The sequence below is a fragment of the Gymnoscopelus braueri genome (genome assembly GCF_963280865.1).
Source record: "Gymnoscopelus braueri genome assembly, chromosome: 7".
NCBI classification, from domain to species: domain Eukaryota; kingdom Metazoa; phylum Chordata; class Actinopteri; order Myctophiformes; family Myctophidae; genus Gymnoscopelus; species Gymnoscopelus braueri.
In genome coordinates this window covers 10747380-10768084 of record NC_137608.1, presented here as the reverse complement: position 1 = coordinate 10768084, position 20705 = coordinate 10747380, and the positions used below count along the sequence as shown (strand labels likewise).

The window sequence follows — 20705 nt, the reverse complement described above, 5'->3', positions numbered from 1 at the left end:
CCCGGCCCTCCTCTATAATCCGTATAAAGGGAGTTTGTGCTGAAACAGCTCTTTCTGAAACAAAATAACAAGCAGACTCCGCGACCTCCTTCTCAAACCACCTGGGTCTGCATGTGTTTTCTTCGTGTTTGCGAAGATGTGTGTTTTGCATTTGTTAGTGTGCTTTGCACCCGAGGCTTGAGCTCTGTATGTGTCTAACATCTATAACATCTTTAACCACATGAACCCTATGGCGTCTCTATGTTAGGGGGGGGGGGGGGCATTCAGCAAAAATCGCCGCGTACGAGCACGAGCACAAGCACACGCGTCGCGACGCTTTGTTGGCTTGTAGATTGGCTATTTTTGCCTAAGATATTTGGTATAGAGCAGTGGTTCTAAACAAGTGGTCCTTGAGGGGGGTTCCAGGTGGTCCCCAGCTAAATGATGGAGAGTTTGTAACCAAATGGATTTGGTTTCATTTTACGCTCTCAATAGTTAAATTATTGTTAAATATCTGCATTACTTAATTAAAGAATTGCTATTTTGATCAACGTTTGCCTGTTATCTCTCTCGAAGATGCTAATGTCTCTGGTAGGAGACTCAAAGTTGACACTTTGAGTCTCCTACCGGAGCCGCCGCCGCCGGCCATCAAATTATTGGCTTAGGAATGCGACAAAAACAAATAAATGTATGTGTAATTGATAGAAAAAAAGTCATTTTGGGGGTGATCTATCCCTTTAATCTAGTGTTCAATCTAGTGTGTGTCTTAATGGACGAGTGAGGAGACCACCTCAAACCACTGCATAATGTACTAGTTATATTGTATTATACAGTATTTTGTATATACAGATTATCTACTATCCAGATTGGTTAGAATAATGTTTTATTCATTAAACTAAGCTTGAATATAAACAGATGTGCCCTCTCCTCTCACCACACAGACCAGTTCAAGCTGGGACAAAGATGGAAGCTCACACACACACACACACACACACACGCGCGCGTGCGCGCACTCGGGATCCCTGGTGTTTGAGCGTTGTTTTTCATCCAGCCACATTAAGGGAACACCCATGGTGCAGAGTGACACACTGAGACGTCTGTTTCTGCACAGTGTGCCAACTTTAACACTTCATCCGACAGTAGCCTCTCTCTCACCGACACGCGCACACGCACGCACACACCAATACACACACACACACACACACACACACACACACACACACACACACACACACACACACACACCACCACAACCACCACATCCTCCAGATGTCGTTCACCTCAGAAGTGCTGCCCAACCCCTGCAGACTTCCCCGGCAAAGGGTGGGTGGATGTGCGCTCTCTCTCTCGCCCTTTTGATTGCCCCTACTCTCTCTCTCACTCTCCCCTACTCTCTCTCTCACTCTCCCTCTCTCTCAGGCATGGGCTACACGTATATACAGCAGATATTTTTCTAAACGCACATTCTCCTGTACATTTGGGCCTTTCATTCACACGGAAATTGAGTTTTCGGTCACTAAAACTGTGATTTTTAATGATTTATGTTTGGGCTTTTATGCCTTTATTTGACAGGACAGTAGGCTGACAGGATATGGGAAGAGAGATGAGGGGGGGTGACACGCAGCAAAGGTCGTCGGGATCGGGAGTCGAACCCGCGACACACATGAAAGCTCAATTCGTGCTTGCGCCTGGAATTATCCATATTATCCATATCATAGAATATATATATATATAGAATAATAGAATATAGAATCACTGTGGTGATTTGTTTATTTCTGGAACACAGTTCTTATATGACTCGATCTAAGATTCGCTCATGGGAATTCCAATACATAAAATAATGCCATGAACCAGTGCTCTGTACAACCCGCTACTGAGTCATGTGATCACACACCTGGTCCTGGTGCGATAGTCATAATCCCCCTTCACCGTATCCACACACACACACACACACACACACACACACACACACACACACACACACACACACACACACACACACACACACACACACACACACACACACACACACACACACACACACACCTCCATAGGCTCGTCCACCTCTGCCCCTCCGGTCACTGTATCGGGCAGCAGTCTGAGGACGAACGGCTCGGCCTCCTCCGGCAGGTCGTCCCCCACGATGTTCAGGGGCAGCACGGCGCTCATCTGCCCCGCCCTGAAGTGCAGCGTCCCCGCCTCGGGGCTCAGGTCCTCCGACACCGGAGGAGGAGAGTCTGAGTCGCTGGAGGAGGAGTTACGACTGATGGTATAGTTGACCGACACGTTGCCGTAATTCCCTCCGTTCCTCACCACGGAGATGCCATCAAACCTGCAGGCAGGAGGGACAGGAGCAGGGGATGTCATTTGGGGTTTCCTCAAAATTCAGGTCAAAAGAGTGAGTGACGCAACACCAGAGGGAGCTCCACTGATCTTATTCCCCCCAGATTTGGCACAAACATGGAGATTAATTCATTCTATTATTATGTGGAATGCCCTACCGCCACCAGCCATCAAAAAGTGCTACTCCCCTACCCTCCTTCAAAACCGCCATGAAAGAGCACCTGTCTGCAATGCTTGCTCAGGGGAGAAATTGAAAAATAAGATTTTATTCACACACATCATTGATTGATTTTAATATCAATGCATTGATGTATTGACATTTTGAAATGTTCCCAAAAAAGATGTTCCTCTACTAGCTCGACCTGTCGCATTGTGAGTTTGCAGATCAGCTATGTTCACGTATTTTTTAAACAGGGTATGCAGTAAGTGGTTAATTTCGTAAGTTTGGGTCCCAGGGGCCCCTTCCCAGAAATGTATTAGAGTGAAAGTCATAAAGTCATAAAAAAAAAAGAAAAGAAAATACTCAAGTAAAATACCGAAACTCAAAAAATGTTAGTACAGTACTCAAGTAAATGTACTGTACTTGGTTACTGTCCACCGCTGGTTATGAAGGGAAGGTTTTAACACAGCAGAATTTTGGATATGAGCCACACTTTGAGGTTTCAAAGAAAGAATAATCGTATTACACAGGAATAAGTGTCACAGCAATAATAAATTAAGCCACTAAGCCGCGGTCACCAAGGTCAAGTACAAATGCATAGTAATGTCATAATCTTATCATAACACATGATAAAGCCTTTTATAATGATGCATAACGTTAAGTGTCATAACACCTCATAATAATAAGGTCTCTCACTTTGCCCAGGATCATAGAGTATTTTATAATGTGTGTTATAATCACTAGCATAATGTGTTGGGATTTGGGATTATGTCACTACAAGTGGTCATTGATTTGAACACACAAAACGTTACTGTCTACACATTCAGGCAGAGGTGTAAAGTAACTAAGTACATATACTCAATGTTGAGGTATTTTTACTTTACTGGAGTACTTCCAAGTTTCAATACTTTTACTTCCACTCCACTACAGCTCTACTATTATTTGAAAACTTTAGTTACTAGTTACTTTGCAGATTTTGATTATTATTACAAAACACACATACCAGTTCATATACTTCGGCTATTTGCAAATAGCCGATCTACAAGCTTGTTAGAAACATTTACAACAACAAACACAAAAATATTCAAAAATTGCCTTTTTATTTTTTCAAGATTTTTTTTAATCGCAATGCGTCGTAGCTAGGCTATTTTCAAATAGCCGTAGCTTGTTTTCCTAAGACCTGGTTGCTTATTTCTCCAGCAAAAATCTGGCAACACACTGATCCCCTATATAATACCTCTGTATGGAGTCCTCGTTGATGCTGACCGGATGGCCGGGCTGTGCGCTGCTGATGATGGACAGCACGCCGTGGGGCTTGTCGTTGGGCTCGATGGTGACCAGCACGGCGTTGGGCGGGACCAGGACGGCGTCCCCCCGCACCGTGCCCTCCTGCAGCACCAGGTGGAAGGACTCGGCGATCTCCGGCACGTCGTCGTCGTTGACGCTGAACCGCAGCCGGACCTCGTAGACGAACGGGGGGAAGGTGGCGGTCCGCACCGGCTGGAGGTCCAGGAAGTCCACGGCCGGCGTGGCGCTGCCAGCCCCCTCGCCGCTGACCACCGCGTATTGTACGGACACCTGTTAGAAATCACATGCGGTTTACTGGGTGCTTCTTGTCCTCCCCATGCACCCACCAGGCTTCCCCACCCACAAACAAAGCCAATTGTGTCAGTGGTTCCCAAACTGGGTGGTCCCCAAATTATTTTATCATTCCCCAGATGATTAGCTTAAAAGGTTTCATGACATCAAATTTAAAATTATTATTAATTTTTTTCTGGATTTTTGTAGGTTTTCTGATCTCTTTAAACTTTAAACATTCAGTGGATTTTCTGTGGTCTGGGGTTAGACTGAAAAAAGTGCTGTGAATGGCCGGTGGACTTTGGAGGAGCAAAGATTTGAGTAAAAAATATATATGCTTTAAAATATATATATATGTATATATATTCAAAGATTTGCCAACAATTTCACAATAAAAAAAAAAGAAAAGCAGATCTACAAGCTCATAGTGCGGCACAGAGTGCCGCGCTATGAGCTTGTAGATCTGCTATTTTTGAATAGCCCAAAGAAATCTAAAATGACGCCGATGCGTTCCCGGTTTGAATGGGTTAAATGGTTTAAAATGAAAACAATAGTAACCTCGGTGTCATCGGAGCCGACCAGCGGCCCGTCGTCGGTGAGTCGTCCTCGGGTCAGGGTCAGGGCGATGACCCCGGCCGTCTCCGGCACCACCAGCACCGACTGGGAGAAGCGCAGCGGGCTGTCGTTACGGCGGATCCGCAGCCGGACGGCGCTGGCGTTGGCGCTGAGGAGGGCGCCGCCCGCCGCGCCCGTCAGCCTGATGAAGAACACCTCGTCATCCTCTGGGATCTGGAGGAGGACAGAGAAGACACAGAACATCATCAGAACCTGTGAAACTACTCCAAAGTGAGCGACACCCACACCCACAAGGAGCGACCATGATCTGGTAGCAGCCAAATTTAGAACAAGTACCTGGTCGTCTACAATGAGGACGGTGAAGTTGACCACAGCCTGTCCAGGATGGATGGTGATGTTCCCTCTGTCTGGACTCAGGTCTTCAATGGCTGGGTTTGGTCCTCCAGAGATCTGACCACATACACAAGGTTAGAAAACAGTAACAATGTCAATGTCTTATGATGTATGCATGTGCGATTGTGCATGTGTGCGCCTGTATGTCTGTCTGTTTGTGTGTGTCTGTTTGTGTGTGTCTGTTTGTGTGTGTGTGTGTGTGTGTGTGTGTGTGTGTGTGTGTGTGTGTGTGTGTGTGTGTGTGTGTGTGTGTGTGTGTGTGTGTGTGTGTGTGTGTGTGTGTGTGTGTGTGTGTGTGTGTGTGCGTGTGTGCGTGTGCGTTGTGAGTGTGCATGTGTGCGTGTGCGTGCATGCGTGCGTGACTGTGTGTGTCCACATATGTCAAAATCATTCATGTAAAACATGGAGGGTCCATTTGGGTCCATTATTACACCCTCAGTGTGAAATGGACCCCTGTAGGGACAACAAATGGCACCCTGAATGTGTCACTCACAGGTTTAACTTAACACTGAGAGTATCACTGTGTGTAAACTGTGGGTAAAAATGTCCTCTAACAATGACATGAATATCAGTGAACATTGTGTGAAACATTGTCTCACCTCATAGTAAACGGTCACGGTCCCATACGTCCCCTTCTCTCTGACCAGGGTGACAGGCACATACTGGCTCCTCCCTCTGGGTTCATCTACTACCATCTCTTCACTCTGAGAGAGAGAGAGAGAGAGAGAGAGAGAGAGAGAGAGAGAGAGAGAGAGAGAGAGAGGTGATTTATTGTCACTTTTGCCTTTTTGCCAGGTCATAAGGTGTAAATAAGGGGTTAAACAGCTGTGGCATTCTTGTACTTAGCCTCCTCAACAGTTTGAAGTAAAAAGAAAAAGAAAAAAAAGAATACGATATCCAAAAATATATAATGAAACTAAACAGCAAAAATCAAGTCATGCAAAAAAAAACATATATTGCAAGAGTTTCATGAAGTAAAACAAAACAATGCATAGGCCTACAGTATTTGGGCAATATTCCGTAAAAATTGGGCAACGCAAATCATGATTACACCTCCATTCATACAGACACCGAACAAGTTGCCTTTAATGGGCAAATTGGCCAACATAGTAACTTAAGGAAGAGAAAAGGGGGGAAAAAAGGCATTTTAGATTTAGCATTGGCTCCTATTAAAAAATAAAGCGTTGGCTATTCAGCTCACAGATAGATTTTTTTTTTAAATATCAAAAGTAATTGGAAAATGTTGAATAATTTAGATTTTTTTCCCCTCAAATCTTCTCTTCTGGGGGTCTCCCTGGCACAAATCATTTTCAGATGGGGGGTCTGCGGCTGCGCTCCGTGCCCAAATACATACTGTATAATTTCCTTGGCACGAAAACGTTTGAGAACACTGATTTAGAAGGCATCTGTAGAATCGGCCTCAGGTCTTCATGGGTTAAACAAACCCAGCAGAGGTCAGGAGGTCATTATTGATTCTCAGCAAGCCAAATCACCATACCACAGTTACCATAGAAACCCCCACAAAGTCTCCCACAGATAAGTACATCCAGGGAGCGTTGTGTGATTCTAATGGCCCCCAGAAACCTCAGAAACCCCCGTTAGCAACCCACCCTGAAACGTCTACTGACACTTCTGCCCACACACCCACCACTACTACCATTATGGATATGTTGTGGACCCCCCGCTGTGTGACTTATGACCCAAAATCCACCCCTTCCTTCACTCATTTTTTCTTAGTTCTCTGGACTGGATGTGTTGCTACAGTCCCGGACGGAGTACTGTAAGACTTTACAACAAAGGAGATACATGACAAACACAAGGCCTAAACATACAGTTTATGTTATATCGTTACTGTCGGGCCATCTCTCCATATTTTAACTTTTTGTGTTTTTTTTTGTAAATTAACGCCCCTACTTGATCATACTACAGCGTCACACAATAGTATCAAAAGCAGCAGATCTACAAGCTCGAATCGCATCGCGTTTGAATTTAAATCTTGAAAAGTAACAGTTTTGGACATAATGATGTTTCCACCCAACAGAGACGATGTTATAGACCTTACATTAGGCCACGAGTTTCAGTGACTTTAGAATGAGTCACTGGCTCTATGGAAAGACTCTGCTACTCCAGTGGGTCTCAAATTGGCACCCAGGGACCCTCATTGTTCCTTGCGGCTGGGGAATCAGGGATTCCAAATGGCCCCTTACGGGTGTGTGACTATGAGAATGTACACATGGAACCAAATGAACCTGTACGGATCCATTTGGTTCAATGTGAACACACTCAAGAGTTATTACTAATTCATTAGTATCATTGGTAACACCTACAGTATGAAGGAAGTAAGGGAGAGGCCCAATTTCTTTCCAATATGGCTGCTAAGCAAAGAGCCTATTGTGCAAGGTTCTTGTTTTGAGATGAGCTGCAGTTACAGAAAACTAAACAAAAACAAAGCCAGGTTCTTTATGTTTCAGAGCTATACAGTACAGTACCACCCAATTAGGTGTCTATTTTGGTCTCTCCGGGCTAAATGAACAGCTGATCTTTTCTGTGTACAGGACTATAGTCTCTGGTCCCAGAATGGATCCATGCAAAACTCAAGGGTAGTTAGTATAGGATAGCTTCAGGTCAATGCTTGTCTGAAATGATCACATTTTGGCTTTGTGAGATGGCAGCCCGAGGGCGGATGAACAGACAGCAGACGGCAGTAAGTAAAGTAAGTGCACGTAATTAGGGTTTTCTCTGCATTCTTGGAAAGCAGAACAAAAAGGACAAGTTTTCCGTTTAAACTCCGACATCCATCCTGTGGAAGTGGATGATGGGAAATTACTTACGGAGTTGAAGCCAATGATCCCGAAGGCGTTGTCATTGGACAGGATGGTGATGGTGGCTTTGTTTGGCGTCCCCAGTGTCACCCCATTGGACGAGCTCTGGAAGGTAGGAGGAGTGCATCGGTTAAGGCACAGCTACACCAAATACAGGCTGTACATACATACTGTACACACACATAAACAGGCGCACACACTCAAACACACATCATAAAACACTCAAACTCACTCACTCACTCATATACCCCTTAGCACAGTGGTTCTACAAAGTGGGGTCCGGGGACCCCCAGGGGTCCTCGAGGGGGTTTCAGGGGGTCCCCAGCAAAATGTATTAATACAGCATCACAATCACTTTAACCTCTTCATCCATATTGTCTAGGTTGGCTATTGAAAAAGACCAGAGCTTGCAGCACGGCACGAATCTTGTACATCTGCAATTTTTTTTAATGTTTGAAAAATATTGAAAACGTTTGGAAGATGTTCTTAAATAAATCTTCTCTTCTGGGGGTCCCTGGCACAAAACGTTCTCAGATGGGGGTCCGTGGCCAAATTGGGGGTCCTTGACTTGAAAAAGTTTGAGAAGCACTGCCTTAATTTACACTAACGCACACACTTATCAATTTCCATGTCACAGAACTCTGCATCTCATCCTCGCACCTCCACTGAGAGAGGCTGCGGGGATAGGACACAATGACAGGAAGTGGTCCCCTCCCTCAGCCCTGTTGGCTTTGTTCAGGTCAACTCTCATCAGGCCTCCTGTCAAACCCCATGCAGAAGGAGAGAGGTTCTTCCAGGGGAAATCTCCAAAACTGTATACTTTTCAGGATTCAAATTAATCAATAGCAGATCTACAAGCTGCCAGAAGATCTACAAGCTCGTGCTTCATGCCACGTTTCGAGCTTGTAGATCTGCTACTTTTGATGCTTTCGTGTGACCCTGTAGTAAGTGCAGTATGATGAAAAAACAAAAAAGGTCAAATATGGAGATAAGAGGTTTCTGCCCAACAACAACGATATGTGCTGGGTGTGCAAGCTTTAATGAAATGAGTAGAGGTAGGTACTAGGGATTATCTAAGCCTCCTCCTGTTCTAATACCGAAATCACAGATTTCACAGAAGATTTCCAGGCAGCTTCTCCCAAACTGTGGGAATAAATATTTGGCAAAACACTAAGGTTTTATTGATAATACAGTAATATAATTTAAAAAAATGGAAACTAGAAAAGTGTGCTCCTCAGAGCACAGGTCTCCACCAGGCCAGGTTGCCTATACCCAGGGCCCCAAGGCAGTCATAGCCAAATTGGAATGGGATCTGAAGAATCTGACCTCATACATCTTGATCACATGACCCCAGAGATACTGTGTACCGACTTGTGTGAGTTTTGGACAAAATCTGTAGGAGTAGTACAATAGCAAAAAGTGTGTTTTGAAGAAAACGCACTATGGCAGAAAATGACATCTGGCACAAACAGGGCCTATAAGTTGTGTCATGATCCAAGGAAAAAAAAAAAAATACTTTGGAAGCCAATCTTAGCCAATCAGGATGGAATATGGAAAATACGTCTTGATCACATGACTATAGAGATAATGTGTACCAGCCTGGCGGAGACTAATAACGGTATTTTTTTCTTTAAAAGTACTTAAAAGTAATAACATTAGTTACACTGATCCAAGCTGGATCACAATCGATTGGTCATTAAAACAGACATGCTCTGAAAAGTCGCGCGGCCCACCCATGATCTAACCAATTAGGTTAAGTGGCCCAGATGGGAGGGCCGCGAATGCTTTCGAACAGCGCTCTCTAAGGAGCTTCGACAGCGGGCTGTTTTTCCAACTAAACGCTGCAGCATTATACCCCGTGACCTTTGCAGAGAAGGTCGCCGTGTTTCCACAGCACTGTGTGAGTGAAGAGGGAAAGACTGAGCGCCGGTTTATTCGGTGTGTGTGTGTGTGTGTTTGATTCGCCAAGCTTTCCGTTGGTAAGAAGGCTTAGTTACAGATGTTTTCGTAAGCAAAAGCGACGACCGCTGTGATATACGCGGACGTCTTCCGATGTCATTCATTTTTGCAGTGCTCCAAAAAAACTTCGGTTTCGCCGACTTTCATAAGCGACACACGAGCAGTGTGTGTGTGTGTGTGTGTGTGTGTGTGTGTTTAGAGAGACGTAGTGAATGAATGATCCGCGGTGACAGGCCCTGGCACCGCCGCCCGCACGACCAACAAGCAACAACACCAGCATTTGTGCTCCCAGATGTTTTGCTCTCTCGTCCAAATACACAACCAGAGGTTAAGCCTGAGGCAAAAACCACTGTGTGTGTGTGTGTGTGTGTGTGTGTGTGTGTGTGTGTGTGTGTGTGTGTGTGTGTGTGTGTGTGCGTGTGTGTGTGTTTTTGTGTCTGTGCACGAGAGAGAGACACAACTAAACATAGCTCTGTATTTAACACAATACTGTACCCCCTCCAACTGTACATACTTTTCCCAATTTTCATTCTTGTTTTTAAATTGCTTTTATCATGTTTTGACACTTGCTTTGGCAATGTAAACGTATGTTTTCTCATGCCAATAAGGCTCCTTTGAATTTGAGAGAGAGAGAGAGAGAGAGAGAGAGAGAGAGAGAGAGAGAGAGAGAGCACGCCTTCACCCCTTTCTTTCACAAGGGGTGAAGGCTCCAGTTTTAACAGAGATTTCTTTCAGGTGTTGAGCTCTTGTATAGTGTCCGACACAGAATCTACACACTGCCACAAGCCAGCCAGCTGGCACGCACACATACACACACACACACACACACACACACACACACACACACACACACACACACACACACACACACACACACACACACACGCACACACACACACACTGTAGGCTGTACACACACACACACACACACAATCGCGTGCGGCCGCGCGAGTAGGCCCTTAATACACAAAATCTAGGCTACATATCAGGTCTGGATGTAACTTCCAGGTTACAGTGCATACATACATACATGTGTGAAAGCCAGGCAGCACTATAGACATTGTTACTCCCACACACACAAGTCAGGCCTTCAGGCATTATTTGTGCCTCAGTCCTGGTGGATATGATGTGGCCTCTTTTGTCTTCCACCCTGCCCCCCTCCCCCCCTCCGACCCCCCTCACCTCTTCCTTACGCTCCTGGCTGCACAATGCTGCCAAGCTGGGAGCAATAAATGAGCACCGTGGTGGTGTGGGGGGGGGGGGGGGGTCGGAGGGCTGGCTGCACCTGCTCTGAACCATAGAGAATTCAACTGGAGCGTCCCATAGCGTATGTACTGTAGACTACTGTATGTCAGTGGTTTTCAACCTGTGGGCCAGGGTCTCTTTCTTTAAAACCTTGAAAGGTGAGTTTTAATTGTGATACCGATACATAGGAACTTAAAGGGATAGTTCAACCCAAAAATGTCATTTTTCTATCGATTACTCACCCCATGGAGCCTTGAATTCATAGAGATTTTTTAGTTTTTGTCGCATTCCTAAGCCAATAATTTGATGACCAGCTAAGAGTTTCCATTGTGTCTCTTACCGGAGACTCTGCCGGTCATCAAATTATTGGAATGCGACAAAAACTAATGAATCTCCATGAATTCAAGGCTTCATTGGGTGTGTAATTGATAGACAATAAGTAATTTTTTTGGGTGAACTATCCCTTTAAAGGTGCACTACATTACTAGGTTGAAATTCTAGTTGTATTAGTGTGGATCGATATTCAGTGAATCATAAAAGGGCCATCAGGAAATGACACTGAACACGTTACAAATCGTAAAATCCACAGTGTTAGTGTATCGTTTGTTACAATGAGAGGGTGCAAGTGGAGCCAGTTGGATCCATTTCGTCTCACTGTCCAAACTGTCCACAGCTGTTTTCAGGATTCAAATTCAAAAGTAGCTTCGCGCCGCGTTTCAAGCTTGTAAATCTGCTACTATTGATGCTTTTGTGTAACGCTGATCAAGTGGGGCATTAATTTACACAAAAAGTTAAAATATGGAGATAATAGGTTTCTGCCCCGACAGCAAGTATTTGCACCCTCTCTCTCTCAGAGGTTAAATTGCGATTTCACAGTGAAAACGTTGTCACTTTGCGTGGTTTGACCGGTGACCCCTCTGTCACCGCTCCAGGCAGTCTTCCAGTAAGCCGATAGGCTAACGTTTGGCCCCGGCTTTGTCCTCCTCTGTGGGGTAAACAGTTAGAGGCCAAACGAGTGTCATCTGGCCTCTCTCTATCTCTCTCTCTCTCCTCTGTCACTGTCAGCTGTCACACTGCCGACTGTGCTGACAACAAAACATCCGTTCTCACTTCATAAATCTACCCCAAAAAAATTTATAATGTGGATTCATTTGGTTTTATATAAATTAAGAAGAACCCACATTCTTCATAAAATTATAAAAAATGTTCAAAATCTTTCTCTCTCTCTGATTTGCTTGAGTGGATAGACAGTTAAAGTGGTCTTTATCTCAGAAGAACCTAAAGCCTAAGCAATGTGAGCACCCTCCCCCCCATCCCCACATCCCATCAATCACAACATGACAGCTCTTAGGCTAAATGATAACCATGGTGATATCCTCTAGGTGTAAGGCATCCTGGGGCCATGGTGCTAAATGGGTATTCCTTTAACATACATTGTAAATCATGGCTCCCCCTCTCTGTCAAAGTTAACCTATATAAAAATCCATGTATATAAACTACCTTTCAAAGGGAATCCTACGTACTGTAGGAGCAAAAATAGATTTAGCGTTGTTTTTTTATTTTGTTTGGTTTTCCCACACTTTGTTTTCTGTTTCTGTTCAATATTTGTACTAGACAAAAAGATAGACGATACTCCACGTACATGACAAGACATAGGGCACAACATAACCTAACATAACAATACAATAAAGACATAAGAACAAAAAAAGGCAAATCATAAGATACTTATTGACACCAAATACAGTATGTGATAATCATCACAATATTGCTATATACAGCTCAGCCATTTGTATCCATCCCCTGCCTCTCAATTAGTATGACAACTAACTGACATCCTCCGTCACTCCAATACACGCTTTGTTTTGAAGTCTCATTTCCTAATTGATTAGCTCCTGTTGTGTGTCTCCTCTTTATCTTTGGTTTATGTCAGGTGTGTCGGGGCAGACAGTTTAGTCAGGGAGTGAAGCTAGGCTATGCTCAATATTTTCTGTTGACCGTTTATGTTTACGTTTTTATTTGGGCACGGTTTCAGCCTGTTCCAACCACTACAGTTTCGCACAAGAAATCCGGCGCCTATCAGTCCAGTGGTTTGTGAGATGAGATTAGCTGCCTGACTGACATACTCACATACTCTCATACAGACACTCTCCTAGACAGCTAGGTCCCTGAGGACAAACGTCGTAAAAAAATACCCACATGCCATGAATAAATACCCATGAGTCATGACACTGCCTTCACGTTACAGTTTGGCCATTCAGGAATGAGTTTGGTGTGGTTTCATTGGGAAAGTCAAGTGAAGTTAGGGGCGGCCATAGCTGAGTGGTTAGTGAGCCCGCCTAGGGAACCAGAGGCCCTGGTTGCCCCAGGTTCGATTCCAGGCTATCCCAGCATATGCGCCGATGATATGAAATTTGTCCCTGAGCAAGACTCTTAACCCCAATTGCTCACAGGTTCTCATTGGAAACAAGACCGCAAGGACTTTCATGAACGACCTGTTAAAAGGAATTATTTAAGTCAAGTTTATTTATAAAGCACATTTAAAAACAACCAGGTTTGACCAAAGTGCTGTACACCATGATAAAGCAGCATAATGAAGTGTAATAGACAGTAAACAGCAATTAACACAGAAAACTAGACAAAGTGCTCCTCGGAGCACAGGTCTCCGGCAGGTCAGGTAGGTTATTGTGGGCCAGCAATGTTTGGAATTCGCCAATCAGGCGGAATGGAATATGAAATCACATGACTATAGAGATCATGTGTACCCATTTGCGTGACATTTGGATTAAATCTGAAGGAGTAATATCCAAAAATGTGTTTTACATTAGTCGGCCTCCTGGTGGAGAAAATTAAAGAAACATTAGAAAACACCAATAAACAAATACAGTAGGTAAAAACGTGGCGTATCGGTGTGATGAAAAGCAGTCTAAATTTGTTCAAATGCTATAGGGAGAAGAGGTGTGTTTTAAGTCTAGATTTATTGTGTATAGTGTCAAGGGAGGGGGCAGATCGGACTGGAAGTGGGAGTGTGTTCCATAGTTTTGGACCAGCCACAGAGAAGGCTTGGTCACCCTTTAGTTTGAGGCAGACAGTGGTGTAAATTAACTAAGTACACTCAACTACTGTACTTGAGTACACTTTTGAAGAAATTTTACTTAACTGGAGTGTTTCCAATTTTCAATGCTTTTACTTCTACTGCACTACGTCTCAGAGGAAAATATTGTACTTTTTACTTCACTACAATTATATGAAAACTTTTGTTACTAGTTACTTTTTAGATTTAGATTATTATTACAAAATATACATTACCCACCTCAGCCCTATTCAAACTTTGGCTATTTGAAAATGGGGACGTGAGCTTGTAGATCTGCTATTTTCAAAAGATCTGTATACATTTTTAGACATTTGAAAACGTGTGAAATGGGACAGTCTGCATAATGAGTACTTTTACTTTTGGTACTTTAAGTATATTTTGATGCCAATACTGTTGTACTTTCACTCAAGTACATTTTGAATACAGGACTTTTACTTGTAACAGAGTATTTCTACAATGCAGTATTGATACTTTTACTTGGGACCTTGAGAAGCCTCTGAGTGGAGGATCTCATTGGCCAGGGGTTGTCGCGGGTGGGGGGAGATTAGATCAGAGATATATATGTTGGCGCAAGACCATTAAGTGCTTTAAAAACAAATAAAAGAATCTTAAAGTCAGCTCTGAATCTGACTGGAAGCCAGTGGAAGGAGGCCAATATGGGGGTGATGATACGGTCCCGCTTGCGAGTGCCAGTCAGGAGTCTGGCAGCATGCGTTTTGGACGAGTTGCTAGCGGGAATGGGAGGAATTAGCAACCCTTTGTTGCAGTAGTCCGGCCGGGATGTGATTAGTCCATGTACGTATCACCTATTTCAAGGTCTAGAGTTGTTCAAATCTGCTGCCGAGCCATTCAAATTAAGCTATGGGGAAATTTTATTGGAACATTTGCTATGCCACCTTCTGGAAACCCGGGACTGCAGTTATGCACAGAGCCTACTGACTACATAATCGTCACCTTCTCACTAATGGCCTACGTCATGTTTTGAGCGAAAAAATCGCCCATCTCCTAATTGAGAAGGATCATGCTGTTCCCTCCCCTTTTAGTATAATGGCCTATCTCCCTAGTGTGACTTGGGCCAAAATAGGCAATACGCCTACGTCACATGTTTTTGTGACTTACTGTAGGCCAAAGAAATGGCCTAAGTCTGGAAAAAAAATCTGTAAATCATTTCGCCTAAGTCAGGTGTGTCACAGTGTGTGTGTGTGTGTGTGTGTGTGTGTGTGTGTGTGTGTGTGTGTGTGTGTGTGTGTGTGTGTGTGTGAGTGAAATCTGACACCGCTGTGCTCTGCCGTGTCTCTGTCTCTCTCTGTCGCGCGTGCCAGTAAGTGAAATCTGACACTGCTGTGTCCAGATTCCCATAGTTGAGAGGATGGCGCGAGTCCTCATTGGCTGGCCTCTTACCAAGGCCAGCCAATGAGTAAAAAGTGTCGAGAAGTGATGACTAAGTACAGGTCTGTTTTACTGTATAGACAGGCTGGATTTTCAAGCCACCCTGTAAAAATTATTATAGAACACAAAGTTGTGAAAACAACAGTATACATCCTATAAGCATTCATCTATAGCGGTGTGTGGTGGAACTCAAAATGTTTTGGAACACATGGGATGCAGGTTTTAACGTCATCCACACAGCAAACACGTCCCTTCAACTCCCTTGAGGTCAGTGTGGGTCCAGAAGACTCCAGAGAGAATCAGAGAATGGCTTTAATGTAGTGTGTAACTGGGCGGCAAAAGGCTGCGGCTGTCAAAGACAGTTTGAGCTTCGACAAAAGGTGTCTTTTATAGCTAGGGTGATGAACCTTCTTCGATAAACCTCAGAGAAGACATGAGAGGAACACAGTGGCCCCGTGGTCGTCCCACCCAGCACCCAGCCCCCGGAGAGCACCCACCATAGATCACACATCAAAGGAACCGTACAGCCTTATAAAGCCCCCTCCCTCCCGGGGCTTACTGTTGGGGTTTGAAAAGGCAAGGAGGGACCCCTGTCTCCCTAGCGGCAAGGCTCTGGGGGGTTAAGGTTTAACAATTAGAACAGTATGACGTTGTGCCGGCTGACTTTGTGGCTCTCTGGAGTTCCAGACAGCAGGGATGAGAGTGGTCCTTATTTTTTTTGTGCCCTATAATCTGCCTGGATTTCCCCAGATCAATAAAGGTAAAAAAATAAATAAAGGTCTCATCTCTCTTATTGTCTCTGTCTGGTGGAAGCGTATGCTCAAAACTGTAGCCTTTTAGGATTCAAATTCAAAAATAGCAAAAGTAGCAGATCTACAATCTTGAAACGCGTCGCTTCGCGCCGCGTTTCGAGCTTGTAGATCTGCTACTTCTGATGCGTTTGTGTGACTGTAGTATGATCAATTAGGGGCGTTAATTTAGAAAAAAACACGATAAGTTAGAATATGGAGATAAGAGGTTTCTGCCCGACAGCAACGATATCTTAGCTTGAGGGACATATCCTGAGATAGTCCTGAGTGTTGAGTTGATAATGTGACAACGTGTGTGTGTGTGTGTGTGTGTGTGTGTGTGTGTGTGTGTGTGTGTGTGTGTGTGTGTCTGTGTGTGTGTGTGTGTGTGTGTGTGTGTGTGTGTGTGTCTGTGTGTGTGTGTGTGTGTCGGGCGGTATTCAGCAACACATGCACACACCACAGGGAAGACCACAATGGGAAGTCAAACATGTGCAAAGGGACGCACAGACACACCCATGCACGCACACGCACACGCACACACACACACACACACACACACACACACACACACACACACACACACACACACACACACACACACGCACACACAAACAGACACACACACACACACACACACAGTGTGTACCTGTAGTTTAAGGCTGAAGGTGAAGGTCTCGTCAGCCTCAGGCACTTCGTCATCTCTCACGGCGATGAAGATGGTCTTGCTGGCCTCGGACGACAGCAGGAAGGCTGCGGCCGTGGTGGCCTCAAAGTCCCCTGTGTCATCGCCCTCCAGCTGCCAACACACAACAAACACTATGTGGTTATAGGATTCATCATTTAGCTCATAAACATTAAGAATTATCTCTGTATGTCCTATTTCGGTCTCATCTGTGTCTATATCTTCTCCCTGTGTGTACACAGGAGAATCACAGGTGAATGAAATAATTCATATTTATTCATAAAGGCTTGCCTATATGTCATCACGCAGTATGTTTGCGTTCGACAGGAAGTAATTAAAATTCGACTTGATATAAGAATACTCTTGATATAAGAATACACAAAAACATATTTTCCATTTCGTTAGGTCTTCACGTTTAAGTCTCCAAACTTTCACTGAAGTACTGGGGTTGAGTACTTTGTCCTCCACTCTGGTCACACGCTGTCAACGTGGTCATTGTTAGTTTCCATCTCAGTCAGTTGGTCTCCGTCAGAGTGTGTCTGAGGGCCATCCATGGGGGGAGGGCCATCCAAACCCCACATGGGTTTGGATGGCCCTCCTGTGTCACGGCTGTTGTAGCAGGAAAGAACACTGTGCAGATCCATCAAGAGGGATAGGAAATCCCCTGACCACACCACACCAGCTAGCCAGCCAGCCAGCCAGTCAGCCGGACCCCCGCGGTGTGAAGCAGCTGACACCGGCTCCCAGACTCTCTCAATTGTGGGGGGAAGTATAGTCTCGCTTAGCCAGACAACTATTCCACAATCTCCGAGTCTGAAACTACACATCCCGAAAGCCGAGAACGGAAGCCGTCATCAGTTCGTAATTTCCGTTCACGACAGGGGTCATCAATTTGTCCGTACACGGACAAATATCTCTGTGTCAAGACTTGGCCTGGTCCGTGGCAAATTCTAGATTTTGTTTTTACACACCATTATAATGTTCTTATTTTGATCATAGAACCCAATTACTGAATGTCAGTCTCCAGGTGTTCTTCAGAATGACACTGATTTACTATGACACTAAGGCACATTAGGAGTCCACTAGGTAGGACAGCGGTTCTCAAACGTTTTATTTTCAAGAACCCCCATAACTCTCAGAGTTACAGACCTGTAATGGTCATTTAGGGATACTGAAGCTCTTTATGTGTTTGTCTACTCATTTTGTATGTCCATGGCAAAAATAGAATTTTGACAAAAATGTCCACTACAAGCCAGCATGGCGATGACCCCTGGTTCACGAAAATAGATTCTAAAATATCGCAAAAAAAATATTGTAGAATTTCCATTTCTAATAAGCAGCAAGCTATATACAGTATATGTTTGTATTCCTACTTATAGTTAAGTTTTTTTTTAAAGTCTGAGTATTTCTTCCACCACTGTCTTCCTCCTCCTCCCCTGTGGAGGGAGTTGAACCAGAACCCATGTTGTGATGTGGGAGACAGCTTCTGCAGACGCCACTGTGGGGGCCTTTGATGTTACACCACTAGCTGGCTGTCACAGTTAAAAGGTCATCACACATCTCCTCCTCCTCCCCCCCCCTTCTCCTCCTAACCAGCGGAGAGGAGCAGTCTGACTGGCACCAGAGACGTTCCTCTCCCCTCTTTTAAATGGTGGATGTGTGGGGTGCCTGCCTGGTGGCTCAGCTCAGTTAAGTGCACACACACACACACACACACACACACACACACACACACACACACACACACACACACACACACACACACACACACACACACACACCATATGCTCCTAGTGAGCGCGAGAACCCCGGGTTCTTTGAATACAACCCCGTCTTGTCCCACATGTCTCTCTTCTTCTCACTGATTTTGATAGATTATACTATTGTATGCAGATATAAGTTGGTTACTTGTTCACACATGTTGTTATTTAGATACGTTTTTGCTTGACCACAAATGCTAAGAATGTTATTTACAACAAGAAAGCAATAGCCAGCACTTCGAAGTCCTTCTGGTATTTTTAATTCATATGTGCACAGACAAATACACCATACACAAATGTAATGAATTAAAAGTACCAGAAGGACTTCGGAGGGCTGGCTATTGCTTTCTTGCTGTGAATCTTCATGAGCCGTGCACCCGCAAACTGTATTATACACAGACAGAATGCTCGTTTTTGTTTGATGTTCCCTATTCGGGGCGGCCATAGCTGAGTGGTTAGTGAGCCCGCCTAGGGAGCCAGAGGCCCTGGTTGCCCCAGGTACGATTCCAGGCCAGGCCAGGCCAGCAAATGTGTCGATGAAATGAAATTTGTCCCTGAGCAAGACCCTTAACCCCTAATTGCTCACAGGCCCTCATTGGAAACAAGACCTCAAGGACTTTCATGAACGGACCTGTTAAAGGAATTATCCTTATCCTTTATTCGAGGCTGAACTGGGAACCCTGGTTAACAGAGTATATACTGTGTTGGGTTTAATTGTTAAATAATTTGTAATACGACGACTACGGTCTACTAGCTCACAGACTTTTTGTAAATTCTTCACCTATAATGTCATCCAGCCAGGTTGAAAGCGGTTTACTGTTCTTTGAGTGTCACAGTGAGTGACTCCTTAAACCCTGAGAGAATAGAAAAAACAACAACCACATTCTCTGACCAGAAGAGCAAAAGCCCTTCCATGAGGTGAGATTCAGTACGGCCGAGAGGACAATGCTCATTGTGTGCTTTATGTAAGACTTGTTGTCTTCTTCCTTCTTTCTCACCAGAACCAGGGCTGTCACGTTGACCGGGTCTCCCACTCTCTCCACCAGCAGCCGCACCACGGTCCTGCTGCTCTCGTTCACCACAAAGTGGGTCTGCCCCAGGAACCTCAGCACAGCGGACTCGGACCGGGCGCCAGAGACGGACACGGCCAGAATCAGCCCAGCAAGCAGGAGGACAGGGGGCATTCCTGTTGGAGAGAGGAGAGGAGAGGAGAGGAGAGGAGAGGAGAGGAGAGGAGAGGAGAGGAGAGGAGAGGAGAGGAGAGGAGACACATGTTATAATCAGTGGATGGAGGGATGGCAAAGAGTACACAGAGTGCAACCACTGAAACCCTTGTGCTGGTGGGTGAATGAATGAATGTTATACATTTGACTAGACCGTTGGTTCTCAAACATTAAAAAATTCAAGGACCCCCATATATCTGAAAGTGTAGTGCATTGGTTCTCAAAGTGGGGTCCGGGGACCCCAAGGGGTCCTTGGGGAGGTTCGAGGGGGTCCCCAGCAAAAATGTGTATAAGCATCACAATCATTTTAACCACTTTATGTTTGCCATTCAAAAACAGCAGATCTACAAGCTCACAGCACGTCACTTCGTGCTGTGCTGCGAGCTTGTAGATCTGCTATTTTTTACATTTATTTGAAAAATCTCGAAAATGTTTGGAAAATGTTGCATTTTTTAACATAAATCTTCTCTTTTGTGGGGGTCCCTGGCACAAAACGTTTTCGGATGGGGGTCCGTGGCCAAATAGATATCAATTTGGGGGTCCTTGACATGAAAAAGTTCAAGAAGCACTGGTGTAGTGTACAAGTGGAACCAAATGGACCCCTAACGGTCCATTTGGTTCCACTCGTACAGTTACAGACTTGTAAAAGTGCCATGGCAATGCACCAACTAAAAACCAGTAGACGAAGAGATCCTCCAACAGCGTTGAAGATGG

The 20705-nt window shown here is 44.7% G+C and overlaps 1 protein-coding gene across 1 annotated transcript in view; it reads right to left on the bottom strand.

Moving 5' to 3' along the window:
* Positions 1-19952, bottom strand: part of adgrv1 (adhesion G protein-coupled receptor V1) — a gene marked incomplete at its 5' end in the record, with an annotated part of 266650 nt that extends 246698 nt beyond the window's left edge. Inside the window, 8 exons of the mRNA XM_080433472.1 lie at positions 2026-2311; positions 3720-4060; positions 4619-4849; positions 4973-5086; positions 5629-5733; positions 7861-7956; positions 16973-17122; positions 19767-19952. Of these exons, the coding sequence (XP_080289598.1) occupies positions 2026-2311; positions 3720-4060; positions 4619-4849; positions 4973-5086; positions 5629-5733; positions 7861-7956; positions 16973-17122; positions 19767-19952 (1509 nt within the window). The remainder of the gene's footprint in view (positions 1-2025; positions 2312-3719; positions 4061-4618; positions 4850-4972; positions 5087-5628; positions 5734-7860; positions 7957-16972; positions 17123-19766) is intronic.
* Between the last annotated feature and the right edge of the window lie 753 nt (positions 19953-20705).